The 17,845-nt window shown below is 45.4% G+C and overlaps 3 protein-coding genes across 9 annotated transcripts in view; 1 reads left to right on the forward strand and 2 right to left on the reverse strand.

Moving 5' to 3' along the window:
- Positions 1-1,644, reverse strand: part of TMEM216 (transmembrane protein 216) — a 4,984-nt gene extending 3,340 nt beyond the window's left edge. The window contains exons 1-3 of one of the 3 annotated variants that reach the window (XM_015588649.2): positions 1,565-1,630; positions 902-1,003; positions 263-355 (exon numbers count right to left, since the gene is read on the reverse strand). In XM_015588649.2, the coding sequence (XP_015444135.1) occupies positions 263-355; positions 902-1,003; positions 1,565-1,577 (208 nt within the window). In that variant the 5' untranslated portion in view covers positions 1,578-1,630. Of the gene's footprint in view, positions 1-262; positions 356-901; positions 1,004-1,550 lie in introns of all 3 variants that reach the window. The other 2 variants (XM_006911228.2, XM_025046254.1) reach the window with 2 other exon arrangements.
- A 6,415-nt stretch (positions 1,645-8,059) lies between these two features.
- TMEM138 (transmembrane protein 138) lies at positions 8,060-13,715 on the reverse strand. 2 transcript variants are annotated; one of them, XM_006911229.3, is made up of 5 exons: positions 13,567-13,715; positions 11,755-12,011; positions 10,522-10,693; positions 9,296-9,371; positions 8,060-9,024 (listed from the first exon to the last, which is right to left on the reverse strand). In XM_006911229.3, the coding sequence occupies exons 2-5, from the start codon at positions 11,880-11,882 to the stop codon at positions 8,912-8,914; spliced, it is 489 nt and encodes a 162-aa protein (XP_006911291.1). In that variant the 5' UTR covers positions 11,883-12,011; positions 13,567-13,715; the 3' UTR covers positions 8,060-8,911. The 2 variants fall into 2 exon arrangements, with proteins under 2 accessions (XP_006911291.1, XP_015444339.1); XM_015588853.2 differs by having other exon boundaries at positions 13,543-13,663.
- Positions 13,716-13,718: 3 nt separating this feature from the next.
- LOC102897027 (cytochrome b ascorbate-dependent protein 3) overlaps positions 13,719-17,845 on the forward strand; it is a 9,248-nt gene continuing 5,121 nt past the window's right edge. Inside the window, exons 1-4 of one of the 4 annotated variants that reach the window (XM_025046188.1) lie at positions 13,719-14,081; positions 15,117-15,545; positions 16,559-16,659; positions 17,211-17,263. The gene's annotated coding sequence lies outside the window, so the exon portion shown is untranslated. Of the gene's footprint in view, positions 14,082-14,107; positions 14,438-15,116; positions 15,546-16,558; positions 16,660-17,199; positions 17,264-17,845 lie in introns of those variants that run through there. The other 3 variants (XM_025046190.1, XM_006911230.3, XM_025046189.1) reach the window with 3 other exon arrangements.

The raw sequence follows: 17,845 nt of genomic DNA on the forward strand, positions 1-17,845 counted from the left end.
ACCATGCATTTGTAGTAGTTAGGCAACTGGGAAGGAATTATCTAATATCTCACGCTACTGCCAACCATTAGCACTTCAGAGCAACAGACAGGTAAATTTTGATGCAAACTATAAAGCAGTTTGAAACTTCAGAAAGAGTAATGGGATATGTCACCAGATCCAATCTCTTATTGTGAGCCTAGGTCATGTACTTCTTGTTAATCAAGTTACAAATACCAGCTTGTCTCATAAGGAATGGAAATATTTTCTGGACAACACTCACCAAAAAAGAGTCGAATTACTTCGATTCCAAGATAAAGGAGGAGCATCACCACATCCAGTACTAGATTAGCTGTTGGATACGGTAGCAGGAGACCTGCCGATACAAAAGCAAGAGTTTGCAAACAACATATAACAGCACCCACAAGAACTCCCACACACTTGGGAATAAAGAGGACAAGAGTCTTATCAGCTTTCCATGAGCTGGTGAGTAGGATGCGAGTAGGATCAGTTAACCTGCTGCAGGATATGTGAACTCACAGTGCCACTATGTCTGTTAGAGGCGGGCTCATTATTATGGGGTTTTACTAACTCCAAAGGTCTTGGATATTCCACTCTCCAAAATGATCAGATGTACGTGGGTACACAGACTGCTGAACAGTTCTGAGGGTCACCAATGGGCTTAGAATTCACAAAAAGAGGTGACAGGGGAGAGTCAGAATAGAGAAGCCCACATTTCCCAAACTCAAGAAATTCTTGCTGAATCATTCTCAAAGAAGCCATCCAATGAAGAGACAGCTACCTTGCAGTGAAGAGGGGCACAGAAAAGAATGAAAAATAAGAAAGTTTTCAGTGGGAGCTGCCTCTGGGCTGAAGTTGGGAAGGGATTTGGGGCCAAGGGTAGTCAAGGCCCAGGCCTTACCTTTATATAGAAATATGAAGAGTTCCAGCAGGAAATAGGTAGCATAATACCACCCGTTCAAAAAGAACAGGATTTCTAGGGGGGTGGAGGACAACCGTTTACCTGAAAAGATGAGCACAGAGAACAAGGATGGGTCGGAGGGCAGCTCAATCTGTTGAGTAGTTGTGTCTAACTTGGAGAAAACGAGAGGTCACAGCCAATGGCAAGGGCCACTTGGTTGCTGATAATGAGGGGTGTGTGAGAGTATAGGATGTGGAGAGGGCTTCCTTCAATCCCTTTCTTCCCCTGGAATCCCTGTCAAACTCGATTCTTTTGGCTTCGGAGGTGAAAGTCAAGGCTCCTCTATGATCTAATCCCATAATTATATGGGAGGGAAAATTGGGGCGCAGAGACCAGCACTGGCTTCTTCGAGGTCACACAGCAAATTCGTCTTTGAGCCGGCCTAGAATAGACCGAGCCAAGGATCTGGGGGTATTTGAGATCCTCACCTCGAGACAGTAAGGCACTCGGGGTGAGTGGGGCTACGAAACCCTGCTTTGGATAAGTGAGGAGCGCTGTCCCTAACACCCGAAAATGGAGGGTTTAGGTTGAGCCGCCGGGTAGAAGGGAGAAAGAGGACTGAAGGGATCAAGACCAGCGACTCACACACCTCCAGAACCTCACCTCGCGGCGCCATCTTCAGTCCCCATGGAAACTGCGTACGCGGCGGCAGCCGCTCCCCGAGCAGCGAGGCGCTGCCGGAAGCGGGGGACGGAGTGGCCCCGGCTTCCGGCCGCTCAGCCCGCCCGCGGCACTCTATGGTTAGTGGGCCGGAGCCGCCTCGGTGCGGTCCACGCGTGCGCAAGGAGGGCCGCGGGCGGCAAAAGGCCTTCGCTGCGACTTTGGTTTTCTGAGGCTCCGCCGCCCACGCAGCCGTCGCCCGCGGGACCCCGAGGCAGTGGAGTTTCTCGTGGTCCCCCCCCCGCCCCCAGGTTACAGTGCGTCGGCTGAAGTGGCCAGTCGTGGCAGTGTGACCACAGGATTGGCAAATAGGCCCTAGCCCCACGATTTCTTTTCAGACAACGGTCTGAAAATGAGAAACGGTGTGCGCGACGGAGCTCTGCAAATGCGGGGTGAGGTTTAGGGGTCATATGTCTACCAGGCAGCCTTTTAGAGGGGTTAGGGGGTTTTGTGCGTCCGATTTATTAGGTATTTAGAAGGCCCCAAATCAGAAAACGTGAAGATGAAACGTGATCAACGTGTGACCCACAGCATGCTGGAGGAGTTGAGAGGACAAAGTACTCCCGGCGGGAATTGAGGGACGTTCCCAAGAGATGGTCTGTAAACTGGGTTTTGAAGCCTAAATACGATTTGGAGCAGTAAACGTGTGTGAAGCCTAAATACGATTTGGAGCAGTAAACGTGTGTGACTGCCTGCAGCAGAGTAGGAAAAAAGGGTTTTGCGTGGAATCGGGCCGTCTTGACTGTTAGCCCATTGTTAGAGTAGGACAGGAACAGACGGCACGCTCAAACCAGGTAATTTGAGTAGCGACTAACTTTTAAGGACAGCGCTAGTTGGGTTGGAGGTGGGGCGGTAATTGTATTTCTAGGCATCAAAGAGCAGAAGCAATTCCCTGAGTAATTTATGTGTCTCTCATTTTGGAGAAGGGCGAAAACGTCACTTTTAGAAGGATAGATATATCTTGTTAGTAAGAATATAACTACTAGGGAAGATCAAGTATGTGTGGAACGGTGCATATGGAAGCTGAGTAGCCAAAAAGATAGACTCTGTTATCTATTTTTTGCCTCTTTGCTCCACATTCACCCTTCAGTACCGGTTCAGCGATAATGGACTGGACTCTGCAATTTCTTCAACCTTACAGTGAGCACAATGGCAAGCTTTGTCAGTAGAGGGCGCTGGAGGGACATTGAAGGAAAGGATTCATTTTCCCCGCCCCAGTGAGCTCTGGTTTGCTTTTCCTTGTTCCTGCACCACGATGTCTCAGCAGTGCAAATGCTTGGGGACATCGAGGACATCAGGCGTGCTCTACTCCAGCCACACGCCAAGAGCCAGCACTTCCCTAGCAACCTCGCAGACCTGGTCCAGGCCTGGTGACCACTTAGCTGTGGCCCTCCTGTCAAGGATACTGCATACTCCAGCCCTTGCACCGTTGACAACTCCCTCCCTCTGTGCACCTGCCCCCTCAGCCTTGTTCACCTATGCCCTGGACAGTATTTGCCAAAGCTCTCCAGGCATGGACACCACGTACCCACCACAGCAGTGCCCCAGCTCCCTCCATGCATCTGCTCATCAACATTGGCTCTTCTTCCCAGAGGCTTGGTTCCCGTGGCCTTCAGGCCGTGTGTGGACATCATGTATTCCAGGCTTTGTGCACGCAGAGCACTCCAACAAGTCTTGGCTCACCTGTGCCCTGCTGGGTGGTTTACTGGGATCTTCTCAATGTGGACAGTGTGCGCTCTGGGCCCAGTGCCTGCAGGTAGTGTCTGTACGCTCCCAGTGTACCTGCCCACCAGCCATAGTTTGCTTGCATCCTGGAGGGCTGTTTCTTGTCTGGCACCTCTCTGGCCTGGGTAAACCAGTGAACTTGGGGGACCCTGTCAGGTTTGCCTTCCTCAGATACTCTCCTTCAGCACCCTTTTAGAGTTCTCTTCAATATTTTTTACTTCCTCTCACATAATAATTTAATGACTCTTTATATTAAGCTTGCCATGTTTAAATTACTGTATGGTTTCTGTCTCCTGGTTGAGACCTAGACTGAAACATCTAGCTATCTTATTGTTTCTCAATTCCATAGTCAAAGAGCATACTCTATCCTTTTACATTGATTTAAATTTATTATTAAATTTATTGAGAATTGTTTTATGACTCAGCATATGGTATATATTGGTCAATATTCTGTGTATTTGAAAAAATGCATTCCACATTCATATGCATTATAAAGGAATAGGAAAAAAAAGCATATTTACCTAGATACTATTTCTGATGTGCTCCGTTCCTTGCTGAGGATGTTTCCATCTGTTGTCATCTCCCTTCAAGCCAGAGAATTTTCTTTTTTTCTTTTTTCTTTCTTTCTTTTTTTTTTTTTAGAGAACTCCTTTAGCATCTTTTATAGTGCAAGACTCTTGGCAATGAATTCTCTTCTTTATTTTTTAAATGTCTGTTTCAACTATTCTTGAAGTATATTTTTGGTCAATATAGAATTGTGAGTTGACTTTTTTCTTTCAGCATTTTGGAAATGTGGTTACACTCTCTTCTGGCCTCTGATTTCTAGTGAGAGGTCAGCTGTTAATTGTCCCTCTGTATGTGGTGGTGTTTTTCTCTTGCTGCTTTCAGGATTTGCTCTTCATCTTTAGCTTTCAGTAACTTGACTATGATGTGCTTAGGTGTGGCTTTTCTTTGTTTTTCAAGGCGGGTTTGTGGAGCATCTTAAATCTGTAAATTTCTATCTTTCATCAAATTTGGGAAATTTTTGGCTATTATTTCTTTAAATATTTTTTTCTGCTCTTTTCCTTCTCTTTGTCTTCTAGGACTCCAATTACATGTATGTTGGGCTGATATTATTTAACTAGTCATGAGACTTTTTAAAAATATTATTTTCCCTCTGGTTTTCAGCTTAGGTAATTTCTGATGGTCTATCTTCTAGTTCATTGACTCATTCTGTTCTCCTTTGCTGTTAAATCCGTCCATTTAACATTTTTCAGATATTGTAATTTTTATTTCTGAGATTTCTGTTTTTCAAAAATCATGTTTCTATTTTGAGGTTGCCTATCTTTTTATTCACTGAGAACATATTTTTATTGCTGCTTTAATATCCTGCCTGTTAATTCCAATATCTGGATCATCTCAGTATTGGTGTCAGTTTTCAATGTTAAATTGTGGAGACTCTGGTTTCTACTGTCTCCAAAGACTGATGGTTCTTTTTATCAGGCGATTAGCTTGGTTGGCTACACACCACAAACCACACTTACTGGGTGGCAGCTCCAGTCTGTTTAGATCTTGTCTTTAGTTCAACTACCTTGAGTCTGAATTGCATGTGTAGTCAGAGCTTGGGCAGACATGTAGGCAGTCAGAATTTGGGGATTCCACTCTCTCTGGCTCTTTTTCTTCTGAGATTCCCATCTTTCTCTCCAGTGGCATGAGTTGCCCTGGCTCAGTATTCTGGTACTATGGTTTTCCCCCAGCATGTTCTACATACCATTTTGCCTGCTACCAAGTTTCAAGCTGCAAAAATAGGGAACTTTCTCTGCAGAATTCTCCTCTTGTGAGTGTGGACTTCCCATCAAAATTTTGCTTCCCTTCATTCTCCAGTTGTCGTCAAGTAGCTGTTTTTTGTATTATGTCCAGATTTTACAGTTGTTATTTGTGGAGGACCTTACTCAGCCATTATTAGAAATCCCTACGTTCATTTTAAATATTTTATCCAATTCCTGCATATTTTCCTCCATTTCTCGAGCATGTCAATCATAGTTTTAAACTTGTCTGTTTTCTTCAATATTTTGATCACTCGTTTCTATTTTCTACTTTTATTCTGGCTTTAAATAATATGGTCTTCTCTCTTGACTTGCTAGTGATTTTTATTAGATCCAGAAATTGTGTATAAAAAATGATAGTGTTTCTAGATGTTTTTCTTCCACTCCTTCCTCTGCCAGGCAGACAGAATGGGGACTGATCACTGACAGGGTTTGAGGCTGCACTGTGATTTTGATAAGCCTCAGTCAACCTGTTTCATCTTGTTCCTTATAAGGAGCCCTCCTGAGCTTTCAACTGAAGTCCTTTGTGATCACCGGTTCCCGCACCTGGCAGGTCCTGAATTCTAATCATCAGCACCCTAAGCCTGCCAAATAGTTCCATTCTGCTTTCCACAGCTTTGAGAAAATGAGTGTGTTTAGGGCTCTTCTGGTTCTCAACTTTGTTCCTCCAGTGGAATGACACCCACGAGCTCAGCTGTTTTCTCTGTTCCTGGCCTGCAACTCTCTGGGCAATTCTTGGATTCTTAGCCTCTTGCTCAAGCCCATTCAGCAAATGCCTCCAGGGGAAAACTGCTACAAATTGTCAGTTCACTTTGCTAAGATTCTCCCTTTAGAATTTTAGGCCCTCCAGTCTGCTTTACTTGAGCACTTCACTGAAGTAAAAAGGTGGTACTTAACATTTCATCTGGTTCTTCTAGTTCCTGACAGGAGCATTTGATCAGCCAGAAGCAACTCCATCCTACTAAAGATCTCTAAGCACTTTTAAAGTGTTTATTTCCTTCCTCTGAACTTTGGAAGCAGATGTCCCCAAGGAATCAATTTATATCATATCTTAAAAACATTCCTACTGCTAAGTGAAAAAAAAAAAAGCCAACTATTTTATGGCATAGTCCCTATAATCACAACTGTGTATAAAATATATATACATACAGTTGTCCCTAGGTATCTGCTGGGGATTATGTAAAATGGCATAATTCATGTAATTTATGCTCGTTTTCCCATACACTTTAAATCATCTCTAGATTATTTATAATACCTAATACAATGTAAATGTTATGTAAATAGTTGTTATACTGTATTGTTTAGGGAATAATGACAAAAGCCTGTACACCTTCGATACAGACAACCATTTTAGGCCTAACTACATAGTACATGTCAGTAACAATGTGACCTATATTTCCCCCTCCCCGCCCCACCCCAGTACTTTTGATCTTCAGTTGGTCGCATCTGTGGATATGGAACCTTACCTGACTATTCAAGGAGTGGGGTAGGATTATAGCGATTTTTTTGGTAAAAATGTTTCTGAAGTATTACATTGTTACCTATAAGAAGTATGTAAGTAAATGCAGACTGTTGAGGGGAGGGAGAAGGAACTCTGGCTGAGATACAGCAGTGAGAGATTAACTGCATAAACTTTTTATAACTTGAATTTTGTACAACATGAATGTATTAACTATTAAGGAAAATAAACATATATATACACACACATACACATCTCAAACTCACAGGGCTACAAAGTGCAATAAATATTGTGAGAAAAACAGGCATTTGGTTGTGCTCACTAGCTGCAAATACAGCAGAGAACATTGTAGCCCTGATTCACTGGGGTACACAGAAAATCGCTCATCTTTCCGCGATTGTAATGAGCAAAGGGGATTATAATAACTCCTGTAAGAGCTTTTATGAAAAGATTCAAAATTGGGCCATTGCCATCTTTTTACAGATGAAGGCATAGTAGGTATAGGTGATGGCTTTGTTAGGACTTTTTAGATCACCTTTTCTAGTGATAGGGGCCTTCGACATTTTATTTGAACATTGTACCTTTTCTTTTTAAACATCTGTTAAAATCTGACAGCACAGCTGATAGTCTCTTTCCCCGGAACTCTATTCTAGGCTTCTAAATGGTGGTGGTGGGGGCGGGGGGTCAACATACCATGGCCTGGGGCAAATCTAGACTGTTTGTGTACCTTAACTGGAATTAGTTTAGCTTTGTATCGGTTACTAAGAATAAATTTCCATTTCTACATTGTTGAAAAAGATCAAAGGACAATTATTTTATGACATAAAAAATGAAATTTAAATGTGTCCTAAAATAGTTTTATCGGAACACGGCCATGTTCATTTGTTCACATATCACCTATGGCAGCTTTCACGCTATAATGTTGAGTTGAGTAGTTGCAACAGAAGCCATATGGCCCTCAAAATCTGAAATATTTACTATCTGGCCCTTCAGGGAAAAAGTTTGGCTAAAGTGTCTCTGAACAACAAGTTTCATAGAACAACTTTCTGGTGAGGTAGACTGACAATTAACAGCCCTTCCCTGTATCCATGCCTTTTTCCAACTTTGTAGTGCTTTCTAACCTGACTCTGGGTACAGTCACGTGACCTGCTTCGACCAATGGCAGTCAAAGAGACAGGTAGAGGCTTGAAATGGGATGAAGCACTGGGGCTTGTTCTCCGGCTCCTTGGCCACTCATGTGAACAGATACAGGCTAGTTAGTCATGGATGGGTCATGTGAACCAGAGCTGAGCTGCCTAGTCATTCCAGCTGAAGTCAGCCTAGGTTAGGCAAGAACCAAGGATCCCAAGATCATCACAGCTGCCTGGCTGACCCACAGCTGACTATGGACACATGAGCAAGCCCAGCAGAAATCACCTGAACCCAGCCAGACCACCGGAACCCCAAGGCTTAAGGGTCACGTAACTGTTTATTGTTAAATGCTACTGAAGTCTGGCAAGTGTATTCTGGCAATAGAAAACTGATAATATGGGCACATGAATTTAAATTATTTCTTTTGCCAAAACAGGGGAGTTCAGGGCTCTGACAGGGAGATGGAGTCTGTATAAAGCACAGATGTCTGGAACTCCAGGGGTCAGGCAGGGGCGTCAGATTACATCTTGAATTTCTGCAAAAATATCTTGTACTCATAATGGGACCCAATAAATATCTGTATTTGCTCTGTGGCCCAATCTGCCTACTATGTCAAGGAGATGCTAAGGCTAGGCCATGGCATGCCTCTTAACTATGAAGAGAGCTAGCTAGACAGATAGACTCCGCCATTTATGGAAAAAGACTTCAATTTATTTCCTACTTATAAAATGAAAAAAAGTGCTTCGAGTATAAAATCTAAATGTCCAAGGTGTGATCAGTCAAGAGTACAGAAATGTCCCTGTGTATCATTCAGTCACCTATGTGTTGCAAAGCAAGTGGGTGCTGGGAACATCTGTACAGGCTAAGTGTGAGCTCCCTAAGAATAAAGCCACAGAGCTCCTGTGAGGGAGATGGGACAGAAAGGAAAGGGGATAGAACCAAAGCAGGAGGCCAAGAAGGAATTATTTATGTCCTGGAGTCTGTACTGGGCAACACTTTAATTTGCAAGAGGGAACATCTTCCTTTTTGACTGCTGAATGAAACTGGCCTGAGCCTGTCCAAGGAAAGTCAAGTTGCTTCCTGTGCAGAGGGCCCATCACCCCCTCTGCAGAGCCGCAAATGTAGCTTTTATCAGGAAGGAAAGGCATCCATCAGTGTGACAAGAAGTGGTCACCTTCGGACTTGCATGAACTCCTTGCGCAGCCACAAAGAGTCCTGGTAGAAGCGAGGATCGCCCAGTCTCACAGCTGTCCGTTTGTAGAAGTAACAGTATAACACTGCCGCTGTAGATAACAAGCAGAAAAGAAGCCTCAGGGATGCTCCCTAGTATTCAGTTCAGGTAAGAACATACCCTAAGGAGGCGGAGGGACCCTGCCTCATGATTTCCCAGTGACTCCTGACAAGAGCAGAACACAGTAATCTCTCCTGTTCTTGATGTGGCTATTCCGCCCATCCCATGCCAGCTGTGATGGGCAGGCAAGCCAGGATCAAGGCTCTCACTGCCAGAGCCATAGGAGGGACCAAAGTGAGACCTGATGTTGGTCTGGTCCTTACCTAGCCTCTGGAATACAAATAGCGTTTGAAGTCCATCCGTCCAAACAAAGCGGTTAGAGTCTTTCCAGCGTAAGTTCTGAAGGAGACATGAATAGATGGGAAAGGTTAATGGCCAGATAAGGCTCCGACATATCCAACTTGGTTAGCTGCATAGATGCCACTTGGTTCAAAATCAGGCAAATCTCACCGTCTTTCTTTCCATAGCCTCAAGTTGTGTTTCTTAAAGGTGCCTCGAGATCACTTTTTTGCTGCAAAGGGAATATCCTTTTAACCTTGGGGGATGAAGTTTGAACTAAGCTATTTATTCCATTTCACTCCATAGCCTTGGCCAAGGAGAAATGATACACATAATCTCAATTCAGTGTGGTCACTGTCTTGCCTTGAAAATCTCAGGCTCAGCTCCTGACAGATAAAGGCTCAGGGTTTAATCAGATTAAGAGCTCTGTGGTAAAAAGCCAGGACCTATTTTGGCTCCCGGAACCAGAGCGGAGACAATCCTCTTTAGGAAGCACCTACAGACTTCAGCACTGCTCTGCTGCTTTCCTGGGAGCTCTGCTTCTCTCTAGGGAATCACAAGGGTAACCCAATAGAAGGTTCAGTTTGAAAAGGTGACTTTAGTACAGAAATGACTAGAGAACCGAGGTTTCAACGTGTTCTATCAAAACGAGTACTTGAGAAACACACGAGATGCCCAGAGATGAAAGAATTTGTGAAACAAAAGGAATCTGAAACCATGAAAACTGGATCTGCTCTGAGGCTTACCTCAGAACCAAACGGAGGCATCTTGAACTTGGTTCTCCGAGTGTACATGATGGGTCGCAGCAGAGGGCATGAAGCACTAAAGGGCAAGCAGCACTTGTGCTTGGTTATTTCCCATGGGACACTGATGCCTAAGAATACCCTGTATCAACACCCACCTTCCCAAACAGCTAATTATGAAACCGATTCAACTTCCTGTTTTAGCCCTGGCAGGCCTGTTTGTGGCAGAGGTGAACTGAATGTCCAGAAATGTCCCTCCACTCTTGGATAAGGCTGTTCTTCAACACATAAGGTTGGGCAAAGCACCTCGTGAGCCCCTCATGTACCTAGCTTCAGGGCAGACGACATCCATTTCACCTTTTTTTTCTTCTCAAGGATTCCATGAAATGTAAAAGAATGATGCTGGATTCCCAGAGAAGATATTCCTTACCCTTTAAGGATTCAGAAATTCAGAGCTCCGCTCTTACCATGACCCAGACATGAAGGGAGATGCTGAGGGCGAAGTACATAGCTGTCAGGATGATGGTCCCTTTGAACTTGTGGAATAGGAGGTTGACCAGACCAGCCTGGAAGACGAAGGTGTTGAAGAACATGAGGAAAATGATGATGATGTTGAAGAGGACAGCAATATCCTGGATGCTGTAGACACAGAAAACACAGTAGAGCCAAATGGAGGCCTGTGTTAGAACCCAAGAGCTGGCCTCAAGTCCTAAGGGACACTATGAGGTCTGTCCTTCCCTGTGATTTAGCCCTCTGAAACCCCCACAGAGGTAGCATGGGCTTTGGGGCCCCAAATGACATGAAGTGAAAACTATACACTGGCCCCATCAGTTGAGTTGCAGTCCACAGACAACTCAACAAACCTCCTAGACACTTGTGAAGAGAAGCTAATTTCCTCCTTATGTCCAGAAAATTCCAGCCCTGTCTGCAGCATAACCTGGTCCTATCGGACATTTTCATCTTGCAAGATAGCAATGCACTTTCCCTGATTTTTGCATGGCTGGTACTTTAGTGCCATCCAAGTCTCAGTTCAACTGTCTCCTTTTCAGAAAGACTTTTCTTTAGCCCTACTACCTAAAGTAGCTCTCCCCTCCCCACCCCAGCTACTTTATATCCATTTTATGACATTTTACTATTTGAAATTATTATTATTATTTTTTTAAATGTGCTCATTATCCCTCCACTAGGATGGAAACCCCATGAGAACAGGAACTCTCCAGATTCACCACTGCAGCCGGAACTGTCTGGCAGGCCAATGAATACTTGTTAAAGGAAAACCATGTCTAAGGCTGTGGCTTTCTGTTTGGAATGTGCCTCACGAAGTCCATACATCATTATGAAGGAAAAATGCCAACAGCTTTCATCTTATGGGATTCGTATATATGATTAATGTGATTAGCCTTTTAACCTGTCACTTTGTAATCCTCTTTCATGGCAATGTAAGACAATATTTCTAAAATGATTGGGTCAGGAGTCTGACCTCCATCTTCTATGTGAACTGCTCCCTGTATCCCAAACTCTTGTCTGAAGTATGCAAAAATAGGACCTGGGTCATGACTATGTACCAGCGAGTACCCAGGACAACATGAAATTTTTTCTCCCTGATAAGTCTCTATTAATAACTTTAAAATGCTAAATCACAATTGTCAGGGCCTTAGAACTGCTTGGTTTAGCTGTCCAGTCCCACCCACTAAACTCACATGAAGAGCACCAGCTGAATGACAGGAGCCATTCGGAGTAGCTCCGAAAAGGAATTGACAAAGAGGTCATAGGACAGCAGCAGGAACTGCAGGGAGAGCACCAGGCTATAGTTACTGGTCTGAAGCATCTTCCTTCTGCTCTCTGGGGAGCCCAAGGGCACATTCCACAGTTCCCCAGAAAACAGCTCCCCAGCACTGAGGGAGAAGTGTCTAGTCTCGCAGAATCAGAGCTGTTTCCCTTCCTCTAAGACCAGGGTCTGTTGAGGAGAAAAAAAAAAAAAAAGTGGTTAGAAATTCATTAATATAATAAATATTTACTGAGGACCTATTATGTGCCAGGCACTGTTCTAGGTGCTTGGGATATATCAGTGAACGACATAAACAACAAAAAACCCCAACTAGTCACTCCTCGGGACACTTAGCCTCAAACCTTTCTCCACACCTAAATTTTCTAAACACAGAACTCTACTTTTGAGTCTAAAGGAATCTGAGGGTGCTATAAAGAATGACCATCTGGTCATATAATAATTCTAATACTAATTGCAGTTATATTGATCACTTACCATGAGCCAGGGACTATTCTAAGCACTAACATTATTTAAATCTCACAATAACCCCATGAGGTAGAAGATACACGATTACTTTCCCCACTTTACAGATGGGACAATTGGAAATCCAGAGAAGTGAAATAATTTGTCCAAGGTCACATCACTAGTAAGTGGCAGAACTAGGATTCAGATCCAGGCAGTCTGGGTCTAGAGTCTGTGCTCTTAACTACTGCGCAAAGCTGCCTCTTACATAACTGACAGGCTGATATGTAACACAAAAATGTTGGCACAGGAGAAGTGGGAAGTGGTACAGGCAGGGAAAGCTGAGAGGAAATTGTGCTCTCTTGCAAAACTCTATGTTTAAGATTACAGTAGCAATACAGTGGCTCCAGGTAAGAGAAGCTGGGCCCTAATTTTCATATATTATAAGACTCTGAAGTTACTCTAGGGGCGTCCTGTGACCCCTCCCAGCTGGATTAAATTTATAAACGAATTTCGAAATGCTTTGAAGGATTAGAGATTGAGATTAAATTAACATCTGTAAAATGTTTTACATTTTACAAACTCTATATTTACTACTTCTTTTTATCTGTACACCCATCTTGATTAGCAGCTGTCATTATGCATATAATCCCCATTTTACACAGAGGCTCTGAGAGGTTAATAAACCTTGCCCACCTCATCTGGTGTCGAAGTCCCACCTTGGTGGATGTGTGAACGTGGTTTCTCAGCCCTTTCCTCATTCAACAATATTGATAGCACCTACGTACCAGGATCATGATAAACTTGTCAACCTAGATAATTTCCTCTAATCCTCGCCAACTATTCTGCAAGGTGGGAAAGAATGATCCCTATTCTACAGGGAAGGGCACAGGGTCAGAGTTCAAGTCATTCTTCCAGGTCGCAGTTGAGAAGAGCCAGGATTCACAACTAGGTGACATCCAAGCCCGAACTCCTAACCACTACCTCAGCCACCAGAGGGCTGTTGTGAGGATCCGTTATATAGAACTGCCCACAGCCACTTCTACGGGAAGAACGAGCATCTTCCTCGAGTTTAGGGCAGCAGTGATTCGCAAGGCAAAGAAAGTCTTCAGTTTGTCCACTGCTACCTGCCGCATTCCCTTTGTCCCCAGGGCAGTTTTCCTCGACCCTTCCCAATCCACTTTAAAATGGAGCTGCCTTGGCAGGAAACCGAAACCAAAACAATAACAACAAAAATTCCGACTTCTAGACACATTACCTACTCCTCATCAAGCACTCTCACCTCGAAGCCCCATCGTCGGTTGTCATGGGGACATCATCTGGTTTCCGGAAACCAGTTTTAAATTCCGGAAGTAGACGACGGAGGCGGGCTCCGTCTGCGCCGCGTTACCAGCCTGTCATCGGCTTTTTCTCCCGGCTCTACGGCCAGTCCAGCTGCTACGTTTGGGTCTCGCTTTCCTGGGCTCGCTCCTCCCCGGGCCCTCCCAGCCGCTGACCAAGGCCAGCCCCTGGTGAAAAGCTTCTCATCGGCCCAAACATATCCGCTTCCACGGGATGGGGGACGAGGGGCAAGGTAGACCCACGACGGCGTTGCTGATCCCTGGAATCCCAGGCTTGGGGAAAAAACGCCCGCGGAGGAAGTGGAGTTGGGCTCAGCTGCTTAGCGCGCTGGGAGCCGGCGCCCCAGCGGCTCCGGACTTCATTTCCCAGGAGGCCGCGCGCGCGCGACCGGAAGTGTAGCGAGCCTATAAAAGGTGGAGGCGGCCCCGTCAGTTCTTTCTAGGGCGACGGCGTCAGGTGGGTTCGGGCATTCCTCAGAGTCCTTGTTTCCACCCCCGAGGAGCCTCGGTTGCGGCGGCGGGCGCCGGGAAGGGAGAGGCGGGTCTCGGAGACCCCAAACCCCATTGCGTCCCACTGTGGTTCGGGGATGAGAATGAGCCCAGGCTGGGAGTTCAGTTACCTGGGTTCAGTACTGGCTTTGCTGCTACCTCGCTTCGCACTGTCGCGACCCTTTGCCCGGCCTCAGTTCTTTTTTAGGGAGTGAACAGCGTTCTCCGTGCCCTTCCTTCTACTGGTGGTGGTTGTAAAGGCACGAAAGCTTTTCAGAAGCAGCAGTCAGCAGGCGGAGCCCCTCGTCTTAATTTTCACTCAAGGTTAGCCGGGACCTCCTTGGCCTCAGCAGAGACAGGGATCGGTCCCGGCGTTCCTGGAACGGTTCTCTGAATACCTGAGGCAGGCCAGGGCATAGTCCGAAGGGCGGGCCCGTAATCACGCTGGGAGCCTTGGTACCGTAATCACGTCGGTACCAAGGAATTTTAGACCTCACTCCTAAATCCTGACTTGGAAATGAGTCCTCGGAGCTGAGGGGCTATGCGAGCGTAAACTTGGATTCCTGTACCAGCTTTGCTACACACCTTGGCCAAGTCACATTCCTTCTTTGAGCCTCAGTTTTTTTCATCTGTAAAATAAGAGTAGGACTTGAGTCCTAAGTCTCAGGATTCCTAAAACTTGAACTATTCATCTGGGACAGGAGAGCAACAAAATGACTTTCGGTTCCTTTATTTGTAGTCTACAATATTAAAGTAGTACAAGTTTGAAATAGAGCCTTTTCCTAAGTCTGAGGGCCGAATGGGAAATACAGCCATACCTCCCGTTTTTACATCTTGCTTTATTGCGCTTCACAGCTGTTGTGTTATTTTACAAAGGAACGCAAGACTCTCCACCAGCAAAAAGATCACGACTGGCTTTATTGCAATATTCACTTTACTAGGGTGTTCTGGAACCAGACCCGCGATGCCTCTGAGATATGCCTGTACCCACTTCCTTCTCCAGGGCCTGATCTGTTTCTGTGCTGCCTGGGAGAATCCTTTCTGCCAAGGGATTACAGAGCGTGGACTCGTTAGATGGGGGTGGACCAACTGTGACCCACAGACCAAATCTGGCTCGCCTGAATGGTTTTTACATTTTTAAACACCTGAAAAAAATGAAAAGGGAAACTTTTTGTGACATGTGAAATGACATGAAACTAAAGTTTCCGTGTCCATAAATAAAGTTTTTTTTGGCACACAGCTATATTAATTTGTGAAGGTGTTGTCTATGACTGCTCTTGTACTATATTAGCAGAGTTGGTGACATGTTTGCGACAGAGACCACCTGGCCTGCAAAACCTAAAATATTTAGCATTCTGGCCCTTCACAGAAGAGTTTGTTGTCTTAGAATGGGGCTCCACAAAGCAAGGGCAGACTAGGGGACCACACTGTGGTGAGTACATCCTGAAATCAGCACAACCTGCTCTCGAGTAAATGAGAGCTTATTTTTAGCATTTGCATTGCAATTTTCACTGGACTCTTCCTTTTTTCTCTGCTTTTGTTCTCTGTTTCAGGCAGAGGAAGGGCTCATCTGTATACTGTGAGCAGTATAGCACTGCAGCCCTCTGACAGGGAAGTCCCCATTGTCTATTCCAAGCTTGTCCCAGGGCAGGACCTCTTCCAGGGATGTGTATACAGTCTTTTTTGGATTATATTTACTTTTACTTTTTCCTTTGATGGAAGGAAGAGGTCCTTCATGCTGACAGTTCTTCCCGGGGGTGACTGAACATTTGGTGACCTGAAGCTTCCTCTGCTTCTGCACGAACTAAGGGGGCAGCTCTGAGGCTGGGCAGCAAATCTCTGAGCTTGATAGTTGATTCACAAAGCTTCTAGGAAGCCGGTGGCATGATTTTCTCCTTCCAGTCTCATGGAAGCTTGTTTTTACCCCCAGACCTCAGCTCTTCCTTTCTCAGAGATTATTGCCAACTTGGATCATCTCATGAGAGCTCTGTCTGTTTCTGGTTAGGTGGACACCTGGCGTGGAGAGAGCTGGCATGGCATGGAATCAGGGCCACTGGGGAGGCACGGGGGCCATATTCTTCAGGTTTTTGTTAGTTGGGATGAAATGCTGTGACAATACTAAGAAATGTGTAATACTTTACTCCTGCAATGTTCTTACATACATTTTCTCACTTGACCTTCTGATGACCTGTGGTCAAGGAAAAAACATGAGCCATGAGGCCAAACAGATAAGGGTTTAACACTCCCTGCCCACTTACTGGGTTCTGATTCTAGCCACTTAATCTTTCTGAGCCTTATTTTCCTCATCTGTCAGATGGGGTTGATAACCCCTCACAGGGTTGTCAAGAGGAGAAAATAGGATCATGTGTGTAATGTTTCAGTGTGCTGTCTGCCCATAGCTGCCTTTCAGTAAATTATATTCTTATTGTCATTCCTTTATTCCAGATAAGACTAAGTCCTACAAATGTTAAATGATCTGCTCAACCTCTCTTCATAAGAATTAGAGCCCAGGCTGCCACCCTATCAGTCTGCCACTAGGATTAAAGGTAAGGAATCAAGTGTTTTATCTCCTCGGGAGTTCTCGGCAATTAGGGGCCTCCTCCTTGTTAACTGGTTCAGATTGAGGGACATCAACTGCAGGAAGCCACAGCACCATCTTCTTGGTATGAGTCCATGGGATGGTGAGACTCCTCGAGAACTGGACCCATGCTTCCTGCACATTTGCTGAAAGCAGGGACAGTCTGTGACTTTGTGCGCTTGTCCGCTAATCCTCGTGCCCACCTGCCAGGCATTTGAGAGGAGCTGCTCAGGGGCCTGTGCATTCTCCATGCCTGAAACCAGAGTCAGTATCTGTGTTCATCAAGTGCATGTGGAAATCTCAATAGCAGATCCTTGAATAATGTTTTGTTCACTGATAAGCTTAAGGAATTTAAGTCTTGTATATATCAATTAGCCTGTGGTGAAATTGGTTTTATTATACATCATTTCACCACAGTTCCAAAACCTGTCGACGATGTTAAGTGAGGACCTACTCTAAACTCTTGCTTTCTAGACCATGAGTTCTTACTTCCTTTTTTCTCCTTTGGACTTTCCGCAGAGGAAGAGAAAGCAGAAGTCTGGGGACAGCTGTGGGCCATTGCCCAATTCAAGGTATGGAGGGTGGGGACTCTGGAGTGAAGGCCTGACCTCACCTCCCCAATGGGAGGATTAGCCCCACAGAGTTCATCATCTGGGGGAGAACTTTTCTGTAGAAGTGGGAGCCCATAGGACTTCCTGGCTGGTCTAGTAGTAGTGTATTTGCTCCTTGCCGGCTGTGATTTTTGCCTCCTGATGTTAGAACCGAGGGCATTCGTGGGAGTTTGCCTGGATTTCAATGCCTGTCCCTTTTCTGTGGGGAGGCAATTCTGATCCTGTGAGGGGAGACTAATCCCAGAGTTCTGGGGCCGGAACCATGGTATCAGCCACGGCAGATGAGGCACCTCTCCAGGGCCAGCCCCACGCCTGACTGGCTTCTCTGTGCGCTGCCAGCTACTGAGCGGGGTCTCAGTCACTGTCCTCAACCAGATATCAGGCCCACTGTCCTCAACCAGATATCAGGCCCACCCAGCTGTCAAGGCCTCATAGGGCAGTGCCCAGGCTGATAGTTGGGGAACTGAAGCAAAAAGTGTCCACCCTTCAGACCAAAAGCAAGGTCTCTAGCTGGCGTGTGGAGCACATTCGAGCCAGCAGGAA

Source organism: Pteropus alecto, unplaced genomic scaffold (assembly GCF_000325575.1).
Source record: "Pteropus alecto unplaced genomic scaffold, ASM32557v1 scaffold43, whole genome shotgun sequence".
NCBI classification, from domain to species: domain Eukaryota; kingdom Metazoa; phylum Chordata; class Mammalia; order Chiroptera; family Pteropodidae; genus Pteropus; species Pteropus alecto.